At 30.0% G+C, this 24496-nt stretch overlaps 2 protein-coding genes and 1 long non-coding RNA gene across 3 annotated transcripts in view; 1 reads left to right on the top strand and 2 right to left on the bottom strand.

The window, feature by feature from the left end:
* The first annotated feature begins 48 nt into the window (after positions 1–48).
* LOC125072799 lies at positions 49–10298 on the top strand. The gene is made up of 3 exons (XR_007119972.1): positions 49–2137; positions 7743–7745; positions 10287–10298. It is a non-coding gene; the product is annotated as an uncharacterized LOC125072799 (long non-coding RNA).
* LOC125072798 lies at positions 2721–7205 on the bottom strand. The gene is made up of 6 exons (XM_047683494.1): positions 7062–7205; positions 5977–6735; positions 5729–5904; positions 4530–4631; positions 3791–3910; positions 2721–3130 (listed from the first exon to the last, which is right to left on the bottom strand). Exons 1-6 carry the CDS (start codon positions 7092–7094, stop codon positions 2908–2910), a joined length of 1413 nt encoding a protein of 470 aa, XP_047539450.1. The 5' UTR covers positions 7095–7205; the 3' UTR covers positions 2721–2907.
* Positions 10299–11184: 886 nt separating the features above from the next.
* Positions 11185–24496, bottom strand: part of LOC125072654 (protein Wnt-5b-like) — a 52828-nt gene continuing 39516 nt past the window's right edge. Inside the window, exons 4-8 of the mRNA XM_047683303.1 lie at positions 21801–21981; positions 15067–15178; positions 14066–14168; positions 11525–11682; positions 11185–11400 (exon numbers count right to left, since the gene is read on the bottom strand). Of these exons, the coding sequence (XP_047539259.1) occupies positions 11203–11400; positions 11525–11682; positions 14066–14168; positions 15067–15178; positions 21801–21981 (752 nt within the window). The 3' untranslated portion in view covers positions 11185–11202. The remainder of the gene's footprint in view (positions 11401–11524; positions 11683–14065; positions 14169–15066; positions 15179–21800; positions 21982–24496) is intronic.

Below are 24496 nucleotides of genomic sequence, written 5' to 3'. Positions count from 1 at the left end.
GATTCGTGAAAAAATGGCGTTTTGAACGTCGATGAAGTGTTTATCGGAATTTTAATAATCTTAAAATGGATATAATAAACTTATCGAAAAATGTTTGTAGTGGAGGAGTTATTAACAATTCGTATGGAACGTGTAAATTTAATGTTTGCTTATCTTTATTCTCCTCTCTCTTTTGGATATATAAATAATATAATTATATAACTGTAATTGTATTTGAATAATAATAAAAAAGATTATATAAACTCACATCTTCAATATTAAAAGTATTAACGCATCATGCGTCCGTCCAGAAGCTTAATTGAAACAGAAATTAATATTTAATTGATTTTATTATTCATCTTTTATCTATCTATACCAAAGAAAAGTGCTATGTATCGTAATGCTAATCAATCATCCGTATTGTTAAGATTTTTATAATCTGATCGACGCTTATACAAGATCCGTGTGCAATAAGTATTGTTTTTGTTGTTAATATATCATTTAAATGTTGTTTAATTATTTGAAAATATACGCACGTTGTTTTTTATTATTTTAGCACACATGTTTCTCGGTAACTTAATTATTGAATTTTATACATTTTGTGTCGAATGTTATGTAATTGATGTCAATAGCTGTATTGTTATCTTCACAATTTCTGTAGTCCATTCCACGGAACGAGTTCCTAAAGGGATATGTTCTTGTGCGCTCAATGGTTAGTACGCACGTCCTGTATTGGTCAAATTATTTCTTAAACAATTGTCTTACACGCCGACCAATGAGGTGCATGTATTTTGTTCCCTAGCAGTTCGACTCGTGGAATGAACTGTAGCTAAGTTTTATTACGTTAAGGCATGTTTATATTTTATTTTTCATTTGTTGTATATATTTATCGAAATTGTACAAAATATAACTTAAAATATAATAATGATATAAGAAACATTAATACAGTAATTGCTTTAACAAGTTTTTTTTTTATGTCAGTAATTCAACGAATGATGTAAACCTTTGGCATTAATACGGTTACTCAAGAAATATATTCGCCAACTAACCATTCGCCTGTCATGTTTGGAAGCGGATATTTATTTTAGTTTAATTCCAAAAGTAATCATTCTTATTCTATAGAGTATTATATTTTGTACTATTTGGTATATTTTTAATAGCAAGGAAGGTGATACAAACCATTTTGTAAGATAAATCGGTCTTTTGATAATCCCTTTCTTGTATTATTTATTTTATAAATGTATAACATTTTAATTGCAATTTTTAATCTGTATTGATATTATGTATCGCATGTTAAGTATATATGATTGATACGAAGTAATTTTAAATATTATATTTAATAATATACATAATACTTGAAATTCTGAAGCGTACGAAACTTTCCAATTTCGTAACATATAATTTCTTTATCGATAACATATATTTATTATTTTGGATGGATCAAAATAATAAATGCCAAACATAATTAATTCCTTTTAACAGCGTAGTGCCAAAACTACACGAACTTCCTACATCATTTTGAATATAACTTTTAAATAACATTATGTTTTTAAATTTGTAATGGAAACTTAAACATCCTTACTGTTTCAACATGATATTTATAACGCCAACTATTACATAATTTATCTAAACTTCCACCTAAAAACCATACTATCTATGTAGTAAACTCTAGTGATGTATTTTCAATACTAGTACATGTTATAGTTCAAATATATCACGTAGTTGAGTTCTGCCGAATCAATTTAAATAAACTTTCCTAGTAATTTTTATAGGGTTTTTCTAAATAGAAACGTTGAATAGATGTTCATTACATCCTTAGATCGGAATTTAAGTAATATTTCTGTGAATAATGTTGTTGTCAATGAGAGTGCATTTATTTTGTTTGTATCGGATTTTATATGTAAGTTGCATTTTTGTTTTACGCACAAGTATTTATAAGCGTTTGAAAGACTGTAAGTAGGCTAAGTCCTCGAGAGCTTGCTAAAAGGAAGTGAGATTAAGATAGGTAGGTACTATTATTTTTATATGTAATTGTATTTTTTACACCGCTTTTTATAACGCCAAATTGTCCATTTGCATCGTTGGCTTTGTTTAAATGTTATGTCCATTGATATTATTAAGTGATATTATACAAAATTATTGTCAATAATAAAGTGCCGTTCGTATTAATATTGTTTTGTTTGTGCATAGGTACTATTGTAAAATAAAAGAATATATAAATAATCATCTTTTTATTTACAAATAAATCAACAAAATCATAATTTACATCCGTGTTATAGTTCAGTTAAAAATATTCTTAGTAATAAAATTTATTTTTAAAAATATCACAGCTGAACTACACTATAAGAAATGAAATAATATTTCCGAGGAATAATTTAAAATGTTATAATTAAAATAAAATAATATTTGAAGTTAAAAATTGGAAGAAAAAACAAAACATTAAAATCAATAATGCTTTATATAATAAAGCATACTATATTAATCTACAAAGGAAAGAAAAATGGTAACCAAAACATCTTGAGTCCCGATGTCATCTAAAAAATTTAACAATTTCAAAACATTATAAGAGATTCATCCAAATTCAATAAAAAAAGTTAAAAAATAACTTTATTTATTAACCATAAAAAATAGTAAATATAAACTGTTTCACTTTTAAAGTTTCCGATTTAAAAAAAAAAACAATGTCAACTTTAATCAAAGTATTTTTGTTTAGAAATTCAAGTTTTCTCATAAATATTTTTTTTTAACTCTGAATATATTGATAAGAAAGACATGCATGTTATACATTATATTAATACAAATTTTATATTATATGTATTTACATATTTGTATACGCATATTTTACAACAATGTCAAAAATATATACTATTTTTGTTGATAGGTACATATATTATAATAATTAATGCATCAATTTTAAAGTTTTCGGCTTTATAGAACTGAAGGAGACTGGTGTTTTAGGAATTGTTCCAACGTAGGTCCATTTCTTCCTAATGGGTCTCTCGGGAACATTATCATATCACCGACCCATGTGAATTGTAATAATCTGTTTTCAATAACGTGCCGCCATCTTGGATTCTCTGTCAATAGGTCCCTGTAGTTATCACCGGATACAATGACTCCGTCGAATTCTGCTGCACACTGTACAATGTACCTGGAATAAACATAGTAAATTGATGCGAAATATCTATTTGCACATGATCCAAACCCCGAGAATGTAATACTGCTAACTTCCAACCTTGGACTGGAAACGAGGATCATGGAACGTGAAGTATATCGAGTTAGCCATGAGCAATTATTTTAGACCAATGCGGCAGATAAATGGGCAAAGGATTATAAATATGGGCTTTAGAGATATTTGATATTATATTCATTTGATTATTACATTCCTTTTCGCGGAATACATGAGAGTGAACTGAAAATGTCACGTACGGGAAAACACTGCTACCGAGCAACCTCTCCCTCACTCTCTTTGTCCCTTTAGTTTTATATCACAAAGGATTTTTATAACGAATTTATCATTGTTTTTTCATTAGTCTCAAATGTTAATTTATTTTATTATGTTTTTTATTTAATACATAATATAGAGCAAAAGCAACTTTGCTCTAGGTGGCTCCCAGGGCACATCTCGTTTGGCATTAATTCCTTTTACGCGGTGTACAGTAGTGAAAAAAAAAAACGTAATTCTCCAGGATTTTTTTTTCTTTTATTGTGTATGGTTTTGTATAATACTATTTAAACTTTTTTTATTGTTTTAATTCAGACAGGATTTTTTTTCCAGTTTGTGCCTTTGTAAATATATAAATAAAATTACCTGTCATCATATGAGGTGATCATCTTTCCCTGTATTTCCCTCGACGGTGTGTACACTACTAAACCTTGTCTTTCCAGTTGATCAAGTAGTTTGCCGTCTGTACTCTTGCCATATTTACACCTGAGAAATATGTTTTACTATAAATTTTAATATCATCAAGTCAAAAGATATGTTTAACTGGTGGTAAGGCTTTGTGGCTGCCTAGCTGGGTAGGTACCATCCACTCATCACTTATTCTACTGCCTAACATCCATTCTTAGTATTGCTGTGTTCCAGTTAGAGCTAGTGTAACTACAGGTATAAAGCACATAGCATAGTTCCCAAAGGAGTACATTGACAATGTAAGATGGATGATTAATATTTCTTAGTGTCAAATTTTATGGGTGGTGGTGGTGGTGGTTAGGTGGCCCGTTAGCTAATCCAACTACATATAAAAACATAAAATGGTTAATGACTTTAATCAGCTTGTCAACTAATGATTAAAATTATAGCATCAAACATACTTTGATTTTTTTTACTTTAAAATACTTTGTTACTAAGAAATAAGTAAATGCAAATATTCAGGTTTAATAGGTACATGTGTCAATGTCTAATGGCAGAGATGATTATCAATGACTACCCACCAGTCCACCCATAGACTGGTACACCTTCCAGTTATAAATAAACACAGAAAATAAGAATAACCAATAACTTTTCTTTAATAATACTTATTATTATATTAAGAAATTATTTATTTTACCTAAAGTGGGGCACAAATGCTTTAACCACATGACCACGTCGAAGGAAGTAGTCTATACATATTTTTAGACCTTTGACAGAGAAGATTCTTCCCTTTGAATGCCTAGAAATATTAAAAAAATGTCAATATTTCAATCTTATTATTATTGTTTAGACTAGCGACCAGCCCTGGCTTCGCACGGCTGAAATACTGCCACTAAATATACTACAGGAAGTCTTACAATATTCACAGTTTTTCAGTCATTAGACAATACAAATCGCTGTTTTTAAAATCTGTAATATCTTCAAAAATATTAATTTAAATTACATGCTGTAAAGGGACATATTGATCTATTTTAAATGCTCAATGTATATGGCTTGAGCTACTTTATTGGATAAGGATTAATGCTGTATTGCTTAAAATTGTTTCGGAAAGCCATTATTTCTCGTAAAAAGTAAAGGATAAAAAATAGTTATTGTGGGTTATTCCTAAGGGATAGACATATACCATCCCAGACTTTTTTGAAGATCTTTTTAAGGTGTACAATACTGTAGTACATTAAGTAAGCTCAAAAAATGTGCTTATTTACGGCATCATTTTGGAAACCATTAAAATTATCAGTGTTTCTACTATATTGTGCATGTATTATACATATAAATTGTCCCTTTGAATACATCTATCTATTAAAAAAAAACACCTCAAAATCTGTTGTGTAATTTTAAAGATCTAATCACACATAGGGACAGAAAGCGACTTTATTTCATACTACGTAACAATAAGCAAGCTGAGATGAACTCAAACCATCCCATGGTTACAAAAGTATCTTAACGGCTACTAGTTAAATTTCATGAATTAAATTAAATTCGTGTTTAAAATTAATTACACACAATCCCATGTTAAAACTTTGTGTGGCTTATATATCCTTCAATTTTAATAGAAATGTTATAACAGTTACTATAAGTTGGCTCATTTGCTTATCAGCTTTAACATGTAAAAAGTAACCTTACCACTGTAGAGATTTTGATGCAGTTATGACAACTATATATAATAGCACTTATATTCATTTATAATTTATTATTATAAGCATTTAAGTTTCTGTTTTGTGCAGGGATGTTCCTGCATTTAGTTCCATTTACAGCTTTTAATTTAGATTATCCTATCTTTAATTTAGCGTTACATCTAGATAATATTATTTGTAAGTTGTGATGATAAATACTTACTGCATTGCAACATTACTCCCATCAATAACAATCATTCTTAAGCCTGTTTTATTCTTAATATCTCTCTCTGGATTATATATATTACTGCCTATGCTATTTCTAGAACTGGCCTGGCCGAGGATCACTTCTTTGATATATGTATCTTCCGCTGTTTCTGTCGCACAATTTACACCATTCTGATAAAAAATTGATGTAAATATTTATTAGGGTTTTAAATGCATTTTTTTTTATAATAATTTTTTACTTACCTTTACACTATGCAGGCTGTTTGTTGAACTGTCGGGTCCTTTGGATTCATTAAAAATTTTCTTTGCAATATATTCTAGAAGTTTCCCTCTTTCCGAGGAATCTAAATTTGCAATTCCATTTGCAAATTTTTGCATTTGTTTATTATTAAGTCTTGTTCTCTTTCTCTTTGTATTTAGCACTGTTACATCTGAGTCACCGCTCATTGAAAGGCTATCGTTAACAACTGTACAATCTTGTATATCAGAAACATTAACTAAATCTATGACTGTATTGCAGTGTGACTGGCCGCTCGTATTCTGTAGACTATCAGTAGTGAGGTCTATTGTTAAATAGGAATCTCTATTAATTTCTTTGGTTAAATTTTCTACATCTTCTTTGAAACTTTGTAATGAATTATTATTTAATAAAGATTTGCTGGTTTTATTATTGTTTTTTATTATATGTTTACTATGTGATAGAGGTGTAGAACATTGTAAGGGGCACGGTTCATTATTAATAATAAGATCATCATCACCTATAATGATAGGATTGCCTTTGTTACTTGTTGGTTTGTTATGAATATCAGTGTTTGCACTCAATACTTCAGGACTATTAGTATCAACTTCTATTACAGTACAGTTTGACGAACTAACGGAAGTAGATGATTCGTTACGAAGTACATCGAACAGTTTCTTAATTTTCCTGCTTGATTTCCTGGTTTTCTTTTTGAAATTTTCCCTTTTCTGAATGCTTATTATTGAATGTGAACCCAAGCCTTTCTGTAATATAAAGGTGTTTGTGATAATAAATATTTATAATAATTAATAGACTTGCGATTCGTTTTTATTACTGGACAAAACCATTTGGATATGTTTACAATTGAACAATAGCGAAATAGAAGTTAGAACAATAATAATGACGTAGCTAAGTAACCTAAAGAACGAAATGATATATTTATAAAATAAATTAAATATGTCGAAATATAACTTCAAATTAATTTAAAGTTTAACAGTTTAATTTATAACGATCAAATCAATAATAAACTGTTATTGAACATTTCAGGCAAATACAATAACAAACAGAAAAACGATGGCAAAAAACTTACAGAACGTTCTCGTGATTTAGAATTTCTACCCATTGTTGTTGACTGCTTTTAAGAAAAGAAGTAATCAAGCAAAGTATATTAATAACACAACTTTTCAATAATTTTACAATTCGAAAAATCAAATACTATCAGCAATAGATAATTTCTAAATAAGATGGCGAAATCTTTAATTTATGGAATTGCCATACTTTAGATTAATATCATTTATTACGAATTACTATTTTTATCCCTAATATACCAAAAAAAGTTAAGGATTTTATTTAAAAAATAAAAAAGTATTCAGCTATGTGACACAGAAAATGACTCTCAAAATAAAGGCTTGCGCACACTGTCGGTACAACCTGCGTAAAGTTAAATTATGTAATTTTATAAACCCTGCTGCGAAAATAACATAACGTTAACGGTATAAATAACATTTTCAATCAGTCTTGCCGTGTCAATAATTTTGTTTGCATTTTTTGTTAAAAGTCGTTTAAACATAATATAATATTCGGGTGTTTCGGGGCTAACCTCCACCGCTTCAAAATCATAGACAGCTTTCCAGCCTTGTGTCTGCGACTCCGAATGCGAAGCAACAATTCTCCATATAAAAACAAGCCTATCACGTCATATATGTATATATATGTATATATGTGTTGTAAATGGGTTGCTTAACGGACAAATGGATAGTGTGGCTGTCAGGTAGTTTTTTGTTTAAAAAAAATGTGTACAATGTGGCTGTGACGACAACATATTCAATGATACTCCTAAAAATATATGGCGTTTTAAGACCAAACACAAAAAACAATCAAATACCTTCATTAACTAAGCCACAGGTTTTTTTCCATTTCATTAATTTACAACATTATTTTATAATAACATTATCGGAGTTATTGTTATATAAATACTAACGGATCAATAACTTACGATCAAAATAGGTCGGGAAATATTCATTCTAAAGTAATGGCTGAAGTCAAAGGGGACAGTGCGGGGAGTGGGCGAGCGGGTCCGATCAGCCGCCTGGCTTTGCCGTTTTTCAGGTTATTGAATTAATTTTGCATATGTTTTACTTTGTTTAATTTCCGAGTGAATTATTTTGTTCGAAAATTTAACTTTTTAATTATTTCTATTGTTTATACGATAATATGATCAGCCTCATTTAAACAAGTATTCATTGTTGTTTCATTTAATGTGATAACGTTGACACTAGCCGTAGCAGGCTAAATCAAAATGGTAAAACATTCTAAAGTTGTTTTTACTTAAATATGAAAATACATTAGGTTTTTCATTGAGAACGTTGGTCACTTGCATCCTTGTTGGTTGTGGCAACAGATTTCACAGGGAAGTACAGGTTTACACTAAGTTTAAATTACGCGGGCGTTATACCTACATACCAATAACTTTATGTTGATTTAAGGGTTTATTTTATTGTTGCGCCATATTCGACTATAACAAGAATATACCTAATAATTATGTCATATTAAAACATCAACAGTGTACAATACAATCTTTAATAAATTCTGTTCTTTTTTGTTATTGCCCATTCCAATCGAAGTAGAAATAAGATAAATAAACCTTAGATTTATGTATTTCATGCGATTTGCTAATAACTCGCGTCAATTGCTGTAAAATGTTGTTTATTCGACTTTTCTCCTCTTATGGTTGGAATAAAGTATATGTGTAAAGTAACTCAACTGTAAAAATCGTAGTGTACCTTTGGGTATATTATTAACAAAATAACAACATAATCATATGGGAATTAATAAAAAAGTTATTTTTTTTATGCAGATTCATTATCATATTGCATAATTAAAAAAAATGATGCCTTGACTATTAATAAATTTCAAAGAATAATATTAAATCAAACAATTTGCTTAATTATGAATTTGTATTTTATTACCAGTTGCATAAGTTGAGCCGTTGAGCATTATTTTTAATACATTTTTTTTACCACTAATGAGTGTTTATGAATATAATTTAATTGATCATTAAAATAACATAGTTTTTATCAGTCAGTAATACTTAATGGAATTAAAAGTAGCTTCTAGTTACAATAAAACTTCTATTTAATAAGCATAAAGTAAACATAAATTTATCTCAAATTTAAAAGCGAAAGGCAGATTGTGCTCGCTGAACATTATAGTGTAGCAACAAAGGCGAATACAAAACCAAACGCGATGCAAATTCATAGTAGTGTGTGTAGTAATTAACAATATGTTGTCAATGTCAAAAATTAATTATTAAAGTGACAGCACTTTTGACGTTTTAATATAAATACATAAATACGCCTCATTTCGCGCTACCAGGAACTTGATTTTGTATTCGCTTATGTTGCTTCACTATAACGTTCGCCTACTCTATCAGCCTTATGTTTTAATCTGAGAATTTTATAGCCTCATTAATTTTATGACATTATTATGCTTAAGTGTCTTTTTAGAAAGTAATCCTTTAGTAGGTACCTTTACAAGTAATCAATTACTAATGTAAAATATTTTTTACATGTAAGTACTTATCTTTTTGTAGTTTGAACGAGATGAGACTTAAATTTCAATTTGCGTAATGATTCTTACCTTACTCATGACTCTGTAACGTTACAAAATAAAACACTTCTGACGTAAATAGAAGTTTGACTTCTATCACGTGTAAGTATAGGTATCAGTTAGTAGGCGCTCAGATTATAAACTTTTTGTTTTTTAAAACTTCGTAGTTTGCCATGACAATACGTCAAATATTCTTCGAATTACTAAAAGAGCGAATACTTTTTCGATTTGTTTTTTTTTTATTTATGCATTTAATAATGAAAATTGGTATAAATTATGGATCAAATCTGGGTTACCTCATCGTGTTACAGGAAACCAGCTTAAATATTTGTGTTTATTTCGTGATCAGAAACATATATTTTAATGTATCGTAGGAAATTTTGACACATTTATTTCCACCAACCTGGCTGATGTTTATGGTTTTGTAATAATAGGTAATCTATCGATGTTCCCTATTGTCATCGTTACTGTTTGACGATTAACTTGCGCGCGGTGTTAACTCATAATGGTTATTAATTATTATAATACTCTTTGCACCGTGTAGCATTTTTGTAAAAGGAGGCCTTGGAAATGTTTTTTTTTTTTTTATAATCTTTATGTTCATCAACAACCGTATGTTTTATATTTTATACATGTTTTCTAAAAAGCTACCTAATGTTATGTACCTACTTGAAAGTTATAATATATAATAATAAATTAACATTAGGAGATCGTAAGAATATTTTATTAATTAGAAGTAAATTATTGTTTAACATGATATCTACAAAATTAAGGATAAAGATATTTCTAAATTAGTGAATATTATGTCTACATTATGTTAACATTTATCTTTAAATGTTTTCGTACATACAATACTATTATAACTAATAACAAAATATCGTAATATTATATAATTATAATATATTATATAGATACTATGAAATAAGCAAGGATTTAGTAGCTACGGTCATGACATAATATAGAAAAAAAAAACTAGTGACATAATTTGTATTATATCGAAAAAAAAGTTTCCAACCTCGTTGAGTTATTACATATTAGGCGGGCCAATAAAAAAGTATTTAAAAATGGCGGCTGATCTATGCAGTATTAGCATCTAACATCTATGTGAAATCAGAGATTTGTAAAAACAGATAGGTATAGAATTCAGTTTAAATTTTGTTGCTGACATATTAAAATACCGTACTTTATACCATTTATAAATACTCTTTTATTAGTATGAATTTTAATAATATTGCTTGTCTCAGCGCATACGTTAATTCATAAAATAAGTAAATTGCAAAAACAGTATTTTCTTATACAAAACTAAAGCAAACTAATCTCCTGTACACCACAGATATTAGATAAATACTTGGTTGCTTATAGCAATATGTTGATATAGGAATTACTTTTGATTCAACGAAACAGATGTACACAATTTTTTTTACCGTAATCAAAATTTCTAATTTTATCTTTGAATAAATTATTATGATTCTTCTATTTATTTATGGTAAATGTCAATTACGTCTTTGCCTTAGAAGATATTATGAGTCACCCATTGATTTAGCGTTTATAATTATTCTGGAAATAAGTTTATAAACTTTAAAAGACACGTAATTAATGCAATAAATATTTTACAACTAAATTTATTTACAAGTATACACTTCAACAGTTTTAACGCAAGTGTTGCAATCAACCCTGCAGCACCAATGAAATTTACATTGACAGCGTTCTTTAACAACGATTTTCTTAGTGTTGTATCCTCTTCCGCAACACATGAGCCCGCATCCGTCTATACCCGCTGACGTCCTGTTGCATTCTCTGCCCGTTGTTCCAAGGGAACCCTGGTGATGTCAAAACATTTGGAAAACAATACAGCGTAATCCATATTTATATAATTTATAGTTTTATGATAACTGTAAATTTAAATAATTAAATAAAGTACAAATAAAGAAAATAAATATTTACCAGTGATTCGTTTCGTAGACAATAATTAGGTGATTCCTCCAAATATACGAGATCTTGAGCAGTAGGTAGGCTATAGTTTGGGTTGCTTAGACGTAACTTGCCACGTCTCGACACCTTTACTTCGGTTGCACCTTCGTATTTGTCTCTTAAGTAGTCTCCTGTCATTAACACAAAAATAATTATAGTAATCAAATTTTTGGAATTGAGAATTATCGGATATGCTAATAGTATTATAACAATTACATAATTTTATGCTGGTATATGTTGATAAATTCAGTCATTGCTTATTGACAAAATGAACGCGTTGTTAAATATTAGTGATTAATCATACTGTATGCATGTGTGTGTGTAGACGGGGAGGTCAATGTTTTAATATATTTTTTAACATTTTAACTTTTCGGTAACTGTTTTTCATTCTACTATCAAATTTTTCGTTTTTTAGTTTTTTATATTGTAATAAGTTATGAGAACTGTGACCTGTACGGATTGAGTTGCGTGACATTTTAAGTGTTTGGCGCGCGAATATGTGGAACAGATAATAAATCGCTTAAAGTAAAAGCCATTTTATAATTTATAACTATTAATTTCATGTTTCCCGAGTAAAACTTAACCGTGATGAAGCCATTTAAATATCAATAAATACCCCTTGATTATAGTCTCAGAAATATTAGCTTATAGGGATTATACATAAAGTGACGGCTAAAACGTTGTTTCCACTTCTACTACTTTGCCGATGGCGTCCGAGGTTATTTATGAGCCCACCCGTAAGATACGTATATTTTTATGACTTTTTAATGTGTTTCAATTTAAGTTATATTACGATTGTTTTAGTTACTACAATAATAATTATTTATGGTTTTACTTTCTGGAGACATTTAAAATAATAGTAAATATTACTTGAAAGAAATAATATATTTCAAAAATATTAATTAATTATCAAACATAAATCAAGAATACATACGAATGTACTTTATTCAGTCTTATCTAGGATTCGCCGTGACGTCTACTGGACTTTAAAAAATCATATAATTGTTAAAAAAAAAACTTTTTCTCTTATTATTACTGTCATAAATTATAATAAGCTGCGGTTGAAAAATTACAACGGTAAAACTGATTTTCTGAAAAAAATCGCTTGTATTAACATGCGAGTTTTTAACCAATAACTCTGCTTTAAATAACACTATTAAACTGCCATTTACAAGGACTTCGTATCGTAAAATACGTGTACCTACTAAGATTATGTTTTCAAAAGATACAGTAAGGAACGTAAATATGTTAATTTATGTTGTATTTAGTTCATATCTTTAGCTTAGCCTTGGTGCCGGAGGGCTACTGTGTCGTTATCGTGTGCAGTATCTCAATTTATAAAATATATGCTTTGTAAAACACGAGATTAGCTCAATACAAAAATACGTACAACAAGTACCTATATATTTTTATTTGTTAGATTGTAAATAATATTTGTACATATCTCGCCAAAAATATGAATTTCGTTGAAATTGAAAGATTAAAGAGCAACTAAGAAAAAAATGAAAAAAAAAATAAACGAAATTCGACAATATCTTTTTTTAACCTTGCTAATGATTACATCATTTTTTCAGGTTTATGTCTTTTATTGTACAATAGATATATAGATGATATTGCTGACTTATTAATGAATACTAATCTCATTAATTGTCTATGAATAATAAAAAATATATAATTTAGTTAATATCATATCTTTATAGATGGCTGCGACGGATATTTTACAATCATTATATTTGGTGTACAATAGAAAAAAAACTGTTAGTTTTTCTCGTGTATTTTTCCGGGTTAATAGAAAAAAAATGGCATGTAGTCGAACTATTTCTATGTAAAAATTCACGTCAAACAATTATAGCGTCGAGGTTCTCTGCTTAATTTACTTTTAAGCAATTCATACGCAAAAAAATAACACTACTACAATAATATTTTTCTAAGTCAAGCTAAAAAACTTAAAACTAATGGGTACATTACCAAATACCCCATGGGATCTCAACCGTTCAATAAAGAAATTAATTTACCATGTACCAAGACAGCATGAAGCGACAGGAGGATTAATTGTTCTCATTAACTTCCTAATATCAGATAAAGGATACAATGGAAGACCATTTACTTGGTTACGGAATGTTACTCTTGGTCTCTGCTGTGAATGGCTTCTTAATGGAGTGATTTGTATGTGAAATGTATTGGAGACGATTTATTCCAGACCTATTGGCAGGCTAACGGCAGTTATAACTGAGATATAGAATATTTATATTTCAAGAAGGTTATATGTAGTTGTATCAATAGGCGAATATATTATTATTTTATTTAAAAAGATAATATATTACATTCAAATTTTTTTTTTGACACACTACGAACTTCTTGTGGTACATGTAAATGTAAGAAGAAGTTATCACAAATAATGATAAAACTATTATAAAAAAAAATGACGATTAATAAGAATAATCTGTGGTTCAAGTCAAAAAAAAAATATTGAGTGTTTCAATCGAATATTATTAAGTACTCTATAAAACTTACCAATCTCTCTGAAAGTAGCAAGTTGCTGCCAGCAGGTGATGAGACTGCAGGAGCCAGACACGCCATGACATTTGCACGTAACCTGCGACTTCTTTATGACCGCCTGGTATCAATTATTCGAAATTATTGATTGAATCAGGCAAATTCGGGTAAAGAAAAGCTATTTTTTTTTGGGAATTATCAAAATAAATGGAAAAAAGATCTCTATTCCTTTGAAGGAAAATGAGGTGAGGAATAAAAATTCGTAAGAAATATTTACTTAAATTTTTAGCCAGCAGATTCATCGTAGAATCTCTTTCTGTCCTATCAAATTGATTCGGCGTCGCACAACTATGAGCCATTTTTCTAATGGCTTGCTTATAATGGTCCCGTGGACCTTGATTCGAATCCCGGCCAAAGAATTTTTACTTCAGCTCGGAGTTACGAATTTTGCAATATAACCTTCTCGTAAAGCCGTGTATCGTGTGCCTCAGAGAGTCATCTTGCCCGAGGTTATAGAAACTACATCTCATTGAGTTAAGCCGTAGTGACCAAAACCGGTCCCTTCAGCCAAAATCAATGGACATTATATATTCCGTGGTAGGGCTTTGTGCAAGACCGTATGGTTAGGTAGCACCCACTCATTACATATTTTAGTAGCGACTGAACCAGGGTACGGGGTAAATAATATAAGCAGCTCCCAAGGTTGATGGCGCATTGGCGATATAAGGAATGGTTAAAAATTCTTACGGCGCCACGGTCACGTCAAGGGCAGTCGTGACCACTTACCATCAGGTGTCCCCTTACCTATGTTATAAAAAGGAAGATACATAAATAGATTCATCATTATTCTATCTAAATTTAAAACGTGTAAAATCTGCGAAGCGGATCTGAAACCTTCTTCTAGTATAAAGTCTATGTATATATGGTTTAGTAACGTATGGCTTAGTAGTTTTTCTCAGTTAAGCATTAAAAATAAAACGTAATGTACTTTATATGTACAGATATTATATTTTACATACCCTCCGACCAGCCTCGTTATTATGCCTGTTCATAAGCTGCCGGCCCTGCTCTCGGCTGCCACGTTTCACTTTTCGTTCCCTCTCACGTATGTCCACGAATCCTTCGGTGAATCTAAGATAATAAAAAGTAATATTAGTATAACTTAAAAGCGTCGTAAAATTTTATATGGGATATTATACAGAACTGGCTACCCGTCCAGACCTTGTATAGTTAAAATAAAAATAAAGAATAAGGAAATGTTGGTTAAAAACAACACTGAATCTACTCAAAACACCCTCAAAAAATTCTTCAATTTCAGTCCAGTTGTTCAAAGAGTTAAGTGATAAACAAAACACCTAGTCGTAATACTCTTCTTAAAAATAAATTATTACATTCTTCGTATGTTAGTCAACAATAAACAATACCTTTATCATATTTATACTATAGTAGGTATATTATTAGAATGTCGTACCATTAGTTATTTTTTAAATAATTATTGATTTATTCATTTATTCTCCATATAATAATTATCGAAAATACATATTAATTTGTACATATTAGGACCTTTTTTTGAATAAAAATGCCTTAGTAATGTCGTCTACAGCTCTTTAACCATATAAAAAAAAAGAAAATCGATTGCCAACAGGAGTGAAACGTATTGAACTGGGCGGAAATTCTACTAAAAATAACCAATTTATCGCAATCGAATCAAAACCCGTTACCGAACAACCGTTTTCTTATTATATTAACACAACGATCCAGTTGCGATTTAGTCGAAGTTGGATCTGAATATTATCGGTATCGGATGATAACCGTTATAAATAACTAGTATTGACCCTCAAAAACCTCAGTTACGATTCAGCTGAGTTTTACTTTTTTGAGGAATAGTCGAAGTTGGAATAAAATTAGAAAAGTTTTGATAACAAGTTTGCATTATATGTTAGTAGAATTGTCCCGCTGATTTGTCTTAGAATATGAATATTTATAGTCTACAACAACCACAAGGGTACAAAAACGGATATTTACCATGTTTTTTATTAGGCTCCACCAAATAAAAATAATATGATATTCGTTTTGGATTTGTAAAAAAATGAAATACTCTTTAGATCTTTTCGAGAGGTACAATTCGACGATGCATTATTTCCATATAATAAACACAGTGCCCGCTACACACAGCTCAGAGAGCATGATATTATACTGTTTATTGAATTATAATAACAACTTTTGTTAATGAATACGAAATGCTCTATTAGTAAATATAATAGGTTTGGCTACAATTATTTCCGAGGCGACATTTATTTATAATATGTAACAATCAGGGCCAGTTCTACCATCTGGCTTTTTGGGCTAAGTCCCGTGGATTCAAGGGGGTCCCAGCTAAGTCAAGTCAAAGTCTAAAATAGACGATAATGAGAAAGAATCCATAATTTTATTAAATTAAACAGATCGTATGGTTTACAGCTATTTTTTTTTCGCTGGAAGACGCGTTACGCTTTTCCCCCACGTGGAAGTTGGGGGGTATGTGGGAGTCGCCGGTGCCCAAGATGTTAACGGCACACCGGAATACCCACTAAAAAACCAGCGGTACCGTCTCCGTCTCATCGGTGGGCGCCACGGGATCGCTTTCGCATGCTACCGTGACGATGGTTTACAGCCCTGCGTGTCCTGCAATTAATCAAACCCATTCAATTATTTTAATTCAAGTCTACGTTCAGATATCTTATGTGGGCCCTTAAGTAGTGTTAGCCCAGGACCCCCTAAACTTACGGTCTGGCCTTGGTAACAATATTGATATATGTAAATTTATGTCGAAATTGAGTTTTTTTTTATTTACAACCCGCTCAGGCTTCCTCCGGGTTGGAATTTGGCTTTTGTAAATGATACAACAGTAGGGTACATTACCCCATAGCACTCGAATAATGTAGCTTCCTACCAGTGGAAAAAAAAATCAGACTTGGATCATTAGTTCGGAATATTAAAATATTTTAATAATTATTATTTACAATTACATTCAGACACATTTTTGTATCGTAATCGATTCAGTACTTATATAGTAACGTAGCTTACATTACCGGTCACACATATTATACACACATATTATATAAAAATGTTCTCTTACTTTGTGATAACGTGTGTTCTATTTAATTGACAGATGATATTAACCTTAAACAAAATTATAAGAAAATAAGGTTTAGCCTGTTTCACCGCCAGAGGACTAAAACTATTAAAACTATTTTAACATTTAATTTATGCGATCTCTTTGGTCGAGAATTTGAATAATCTGTAATATATTAAGATACTTACTTAGGTATGTATAAATCTTTATCCTTTTTCGCTTGGAATAGGTTACTTGTTACTTTTTCTTCACGTCATGTCGCTCTCGAGAAAGTTATATATATACATATTAATAATAAAGAAATAAATATTTGAGGTGAGTGGTTTCCAAATTAATTTACTTGTTTTTAAATCTCAATATACGTTAATAATTTAAAATTGATATATGTCAAGTTTCTTAAGCTTCTTACAACTTTTACAGTTTTCACAACTTTACGCTGCTCCTGGTAGCCTCATGTACAGCGCAGAATAGGAAGGAAAATTAAAAAGAGATAGCTATATTAAAAGAGGGGCAGGAAAATAGAGATGGATATAGTTTTCATATTTTCATTTGGCTACGCCCATCGCTACGAAGCTCTACGTGGTATCGATTTGTAGTGTTTGTAACTGAATTTCAAAATGCGACTTTGTAACCCTATAAATAGAATTTAATTTTCTTTGCTTAAATTTATTTATTAAAATGTTTAATTTTTGTTAAATTAAATGTTAAAAATTAACCATTATTCAAGCTAGTTGCTAGAATTATTCATTTGTTACAATAAAAATAAATTCAAGCTAAAACACACTTTATGTCTACCGCCTTAAAATGCATAGTCCCATAAACAGCATGTTGCATTTGGTGGCCACAATAAGGGGTGATCTGGATTAAGTACCCTCAATGCTTTATGTATCCCTGGTAGATGATAACGGATTTAAGCGTGTTTAACGCGGATCTAACCCGGTTTATCCGGGTTTATAAAACCTGTATCCGGAATTTCCATTTGTAAGAAGACAGGAATCATTATTTTATTTACCTACAATAAAATATTATAATAAAATTACTAGAAAAATGACAATCATTATAAACTTAAATTTATCTTATTTAAAATATTTATTAACGCTATATATTAAAATTTAAAAAAGCCTAAATATACGTATGTAATAAATAACTATTTTAATTATTAAAGATTTTATTTATATTGTTTGCGGATAAACTAATTATTTACTATTTTATTTACAATTGGTTTTGTCATAATTAAATGTCACGTCTATAATATAATAAACTTAATTAATAATATTATGAAACGAATCTTAACTTTAACTTATATTGTATAACGTCATGAAAGAAGACCTTCCGACGCCGACGCGGCATTTCTTCAATAGCTTCACGAATTCCTTTCAACCTCTCACAATCCGATGCTTGCCTGGTGAGAAAAATATTCGAATGCGGGAAAATCTTCTTTATGAAGTAAAAAAGGCATTTTCCGCTTGGAACAAACATTCCTCTATCCCATTCCAATCATTCTTTACCTCCTTACAATCATGTGATCCTAATCGGGAAAATTCAAACAACCGAAATATCGGAAAAGCTTTTTAAAGTATCCGCGATAAAAATCTTAAAAAACACACAAATCTGAGGGAGGACCTAGTAACGCCGCCCGCCTTACCTGCTTAACTACTTATTGGCTAGTTACTCCTTGAACCTCATGGACTCCTAGTATTTGGAGGCTTGAATTTTCCCAATGTCGCGTGTTCGTAAGTATTTTAATACAATCGAACGTGCTCTCTCCTCGACGATTAAAACCGTACTGAATGGTGATCGCAACTTCGAACTTTGATTGCATTACATTTTCGAAATTTGAATTTAATCATCACAAAAAATATTTAACTAAATGTGTTTGATTGCTAGATGATTTTTTCCATTTGCGAATTTTACTGAATATTTATTTAAAATCACAGCTTAACGAACATTTAAATTTAAGGAATAAAATATTATAGTAATATATATATACAATAAAATGTCGCTTCTCAATATAAACTTGATAATATTATTTTTTCACTATGTAAACATTAATTTATTATTTATGTATGTTTATATTTTTGTAAATTGACCTTTTATTAAACTATTTTTTATTATAAATTAATTAATTGATTGAGTTCTACTCATAAATGGTCTATTCTGGCAGTGTGTGTGTTTTGTTGTGTTGTTTGAGTTTGAGTTTGAGTTGTTACGATAGATAAAGCCACTCTATTTCAAGGCTTGAATGTTTTGAGAGTCCAATGAGGTAAATTTTTGGTTACGCTCATCTATCCTTATGTATCTCATTATCTCAACAAACATAGCATACTAGTGGGAAATCGACCCACCATCATTTTCAAGAAAATTTTACACGTACATAGACAGGCCAGGCGAAAAAATCTGTCAAATACATTTTCTTTCAGTGTTTTAATTATAAATCACAAAACACTGATCACAACGAAAATTATAATTAATAACGATAAGTTTGTTTAATTCTATTCATAACTTAAATTTTACAAAGTACAAAAAACAAATTACTACAGTAATAATAAATGATTATTATTATTATAGTATTTTCAAAACAAAATGACTAAATAATTTTGGGCTGCATTGCTGTTATGCTTAGAGCATACACACACACTATCTGTACTTGTAAATATTCAAAATAAAGTAAATAAAAGTTTTATTAATTAAACATTCAAGATATAAGGTACATTTAGTTTTACTTATGAATTTTTAATGAATTAGAAGGATATTTTTGCTTACAATTCTAATTATTATAATGATTAAAAATTAAAAAAAATAAATGATTAACGTGGGATCTTTTATATCATTAATATATTTGTGGAATTTTATCTTTATTTGAACTTTGACGTTGAACCTCGTTTTCCATTATTTCAGCTTCTATAGAGTTCTGCAAGCCTGGTATCGTACCTGTCTTAAATCATGACTTGACAACCGTGACGTAATTCTGACAGTTCAGATTTAATTTAATTTATTGGAAGCAAGAAATTCTCGTTAATGAAATATTGTATTAATTGTATTTATTGACGTATTGTTAAATTTAACTGTATATATTGTGCTTGATTGACTAAAACTTAATAAAATGTTATGATTTAAAAGAATACTATTAATAAGGACTATCTACTGAAGAGATAAAGTTATTTTTTATTTTATTCAATAAGTAAGTAGCACCTCTGAAGAGAACAGGTGCATTTTTCACCTGTCTTACGTCTCACCTGAGTACTAGGATATAAGATATTTGCAGGATATGCTTTTATCTTTTCGCTTTAAATTGTGCAGGTACACACACACATACACAAAATATACGTTTTGCTCACAGACCCTTTATTACGTAGCACCCACACAGCACACATAGATTACATTAAAGAGAGAAGGTATCACTTCTCTTTCTGTTTCATCAAACTGTAACGGGAAAACCGCTACATCGGCCTTATTTCACAGTATTCACGCACAGTGGTTTTCTCAGCGTGTGCATAGGCGTCGTTGTTTCGTTGGTGTGCGTAAGGGCGACAGGTAAATTTTCCTTCTCTACATTGCTGATTTCCTAGTAAACAGGTGCGAGGTAAGACAGTGGCTCTACCTGTTTGAATCGTAAAAGCGACCAACAGGTGTGAGTGATAAAAATATAATTATGTTTTTTTTTTCAAATATTTATTTTGTCTATACAAGTTACTAGTTCAACAAACTGTTATGAAATAAAACAAATTAAAAGTAAAAAAAATGTTTCGAAACATTTTTTTTATAATTCTTATTTTGGCAAAATTTTTAGAAAAATAAAAAATATAAAAATCATTTTATATAAATATAAAATATGTGTTTTCTTGATCAACCAGGAGAGTATCAAATAATAATCATAATCCAAAGAAAACATTACAAAGTCTCTATAAAATAATAATTTGCTAACAGGGGAACATGAATTAAAAGTAGTTTCATTCTAATAGTCAAGTTTGTTGGAAAAAAAACAAAAAGCAACACTACTACTACTATTTTCTAGAAATGTTTAGTTGTAGTCTAGTTGAAACATAGTTCGAGCTACACGGATAACATGAACCGAAGGATATGGCGCTAGTTCTTAGTTTAATATCTATGTAACTTTTAACTCTAATAGTAAATAGAGCCTTTTAGCTATTCATTCAATATTTTTCACCTTAATTATATTATAAAATGAAAATAGACGACAAAAATAAAAAACGGCAAATATTTTTTTTTTATCTGTGTTACATATAGTCAGAAGTAATCAAAACTCCTTTGGTGTTCAATAATTAATTAAAAAATAATAATAACCATTGACTAAGGCCGACTTTTGATAAATGCCGTTAAGAAAATATTTAAATAAGATTTGTGATATCATTTTAAATAAATGAAAAATTGATCTTCTTTTTTTTCTAGAAAATAAATATAACGATCCAATCATAAATTTATTTATAAAGATAATTATTAAAGATTTTCATATATAAGTCCAAATTAAATATAAAAAAACTATTCAGAACTCGACTTCTACATTTGTTTCGGGTCGTTTAACTAATTTGGATTACCGATCGCTAAATAACCAGAATTTCGAAGAAAATAACAAACAATAAATGTTAAGCCAAAAGTTGATACTATAATAATGCTCACTTGTAACCGTATTCAAGGTTGTCACCACAGCCTCCCCATACCCAATCATTGTGAAGATGCCGCGGCCGAGCCGCGCGACTGCAGCCACACGACGACAAACGACCGTCGCGACACGCTCTTGAAATAGCAAGTGATACTCCCGCAGCGGTAATAGCGTGTGTGAACGCGGTTTCTCTAGAAGCTGTAACAATTAAAATTAAAAAAAAATTAAAATTTTAACGTGTTTTGGGTGACCAAATAATGTTGAGCTCAAATGGCCCACGGAGAAGCTCCGACAGTATTCAAATGCTAGGCAGGGAATCAAAACATCGCGAGGAAATGACCACGAGCATTTTGTTGTTTTGTTTTGGAGTTGATTCCATTACGCTTTTCCAGTGTTTCAAACTGCACTGGAAAAGTATGGTTACATCAACTCCAAAACTACTCATTATCCGCTAACTACCACCTGCTCATTATATAATATGCCTCTAAGCAATCATACTTAGAATATTTGAATTCAGATCTGAAGAGTACTATACAAGGTACATAACATCTCAATTCCCAAGGTTCTATCTTATTGGTTATGAAAAAATGGTAAAAATTTCATATGGCACCAGTGTCTATGGACATTGGTGACCATTTACCATCAGGTAGCTCATTTGCTCGTCCGCCTACCATATGACATAAACGAAAAAAAAGGAGCCGACTCAAATCAAGTGTCTGTATCTAATGCTGTATCATCAAGACGTTAACATGTTTTACTTATTAAGGTAATTAACTTTTGTAGATAACAAGTACCGAGTATGAGTAGAAATTTAATTATGTAAACTTAAATAATCTTATTTAGAATAGAGTAATATGCAAGTTAGTACTAGTTCAAACAGCTAAATCAACTCTCCAGTAGTTCAACAATATCATAAAAGGCTTATGAGAGATGTGAAATTATAAAAATCTTGACCTACTTACAAAGTGTAAAGACGGAAGAATCAAAAAGACGTTTGAATGTTAGGAACTCTTTTGATATACGCTACTATTTAATTTCACAAAGAGCACACAAACTTCTTCCCTAATAGCTCTCAGATTCAATTGACTCTCAGGCAGAATATATTATATACATATAATAGTATTTCACTGACATAACTTTCTGGTTCGTCTCGGTAGATCTAGGATTTTTTTTTGAGCTACATACAAGTACATAATATATTATACCTACGAATTCCATACGGGATAGATTTTCTTTAATCTTATAATCGACAATTTTTATTGGTATATGTCACGAAATAAAGTAAATTTACTATTATTAATAAATGCGGAATCTTGGTAACTGGGACCGTTGTTTTTCCGAAACATGACGCGTAATCCTCGGTATAAGTAAATAAAACTTAATTTTTTATTTCAATTTGAGATACCTAATATTTAATACTTTTATTTCTTTTTAATAATACGTTCTTATAACTATAAATACTTTATAAAGGTTACAGGCAAATAAGAATTTATAATTATTTATTATCATCTTAATTTATCGTTAAATTATTATATGTATTTTAAATAAGTAAGAATATTTATTTGGATGTATACAGATTTGCCTTTGCTGTTAAAAAAAACAACAACAAAGTTCTTTGCCAGAATAGTTCTTAATAAATAAAAGAATACTTTTAAAATAAAAGCGGGAAACGGTACCATAAATCAGTTTGCGTCGACTGGTGCTCGTGACGTTGCTCAGTGAAGATTTAGAGCCCTCAACTACAAGTTGAAATCTCTAGATGAAAACTTTGTTCAGATAAAACATGTATAAAAGTTTTGAAGTTGAATTAATTTATAAAGATTCATATAATTATAATAGTTTTGTATGAGATAATTTGTTTTAAGTATATTGTAAAACCTATTATGTATTTTAGACGTAAATATATTAAATATAGTATTAGTAGTTTTGTCGGTTTAATTTTATTAGTAAAGCTAAGCCGATTTCCGTGTCATTAGCTATTTGTGTGCTAAATTACATGAAGTTTGAGAGACTGGTGTGTAGAGACCTAATAATATTTCAAATTATTAAGATATAGTGTGAATACAATGTTATATTGAAATATTTCTTTCATCTTACAAAATATTAATTTGGGGTTAATATCATGATGAGGTCCTCTCCGTCGTCACTCTCTACTCCGTTTCGTGTGTTTCTGTTTCCAACTCCCACACTCCGAGCTGCTATGGAGAATTTTTTGTCATAAAAACCTAATGATTTTGAATAGACATGACTTTAGGATCTAGAACTGCTGACCGTAGGTCTCTCCCAAAGAGTACCAAAGATTCTACCTTCTGTCCAAATTCCCGCAAATTTCTTCGAGTAACTTTTTATTAATCGTTTTATAAATTTTATTGTTTTTATTATGTTTATTAAAAATTGAAAATATTTATTGAAATTGTGGTCGGACATACGGAATAACATTTTGACATTGACATTCCAATATATCAATATTTCAGTCATGGTGCGCCATCTTGTATATTTGTACTGGTTGGATAAGAGTGTCAATAGTAGTTGAACGTCGCTCGAGGGAAGCGTCGCATCGATGGTAGCTGGGTGGCCATCTTGGATCGACGGTTACATTCAAGATTTCCCGCGCACCACGTATGTGACAAATCGCTAATTTCCAACATTATTCTTTTGTAGTAGATTCAGTCATTTATATGTGTATATGCTATATTAATGAATCAATATTGGT

Source organism: Vanessa atalanta, chromosome 22 (assembly GCF_905147765.1).
Source record: "Vanessa atalanta chromosome 22, ilVanAtal1.2, whole genome shotgun sequence".
Taxonomy (NCBI): domain Eukaryota; kingdom Metazoa; phylum Arthropoda; class Insecta; order Lepidoptera; family Nymphalidae; genus Vanessa; species Vanessa atalanta.
Note: the sequence above shows the minus strand (reverse complement) of the source record. Positions and strands in the feature narration are given on the sequence as shown.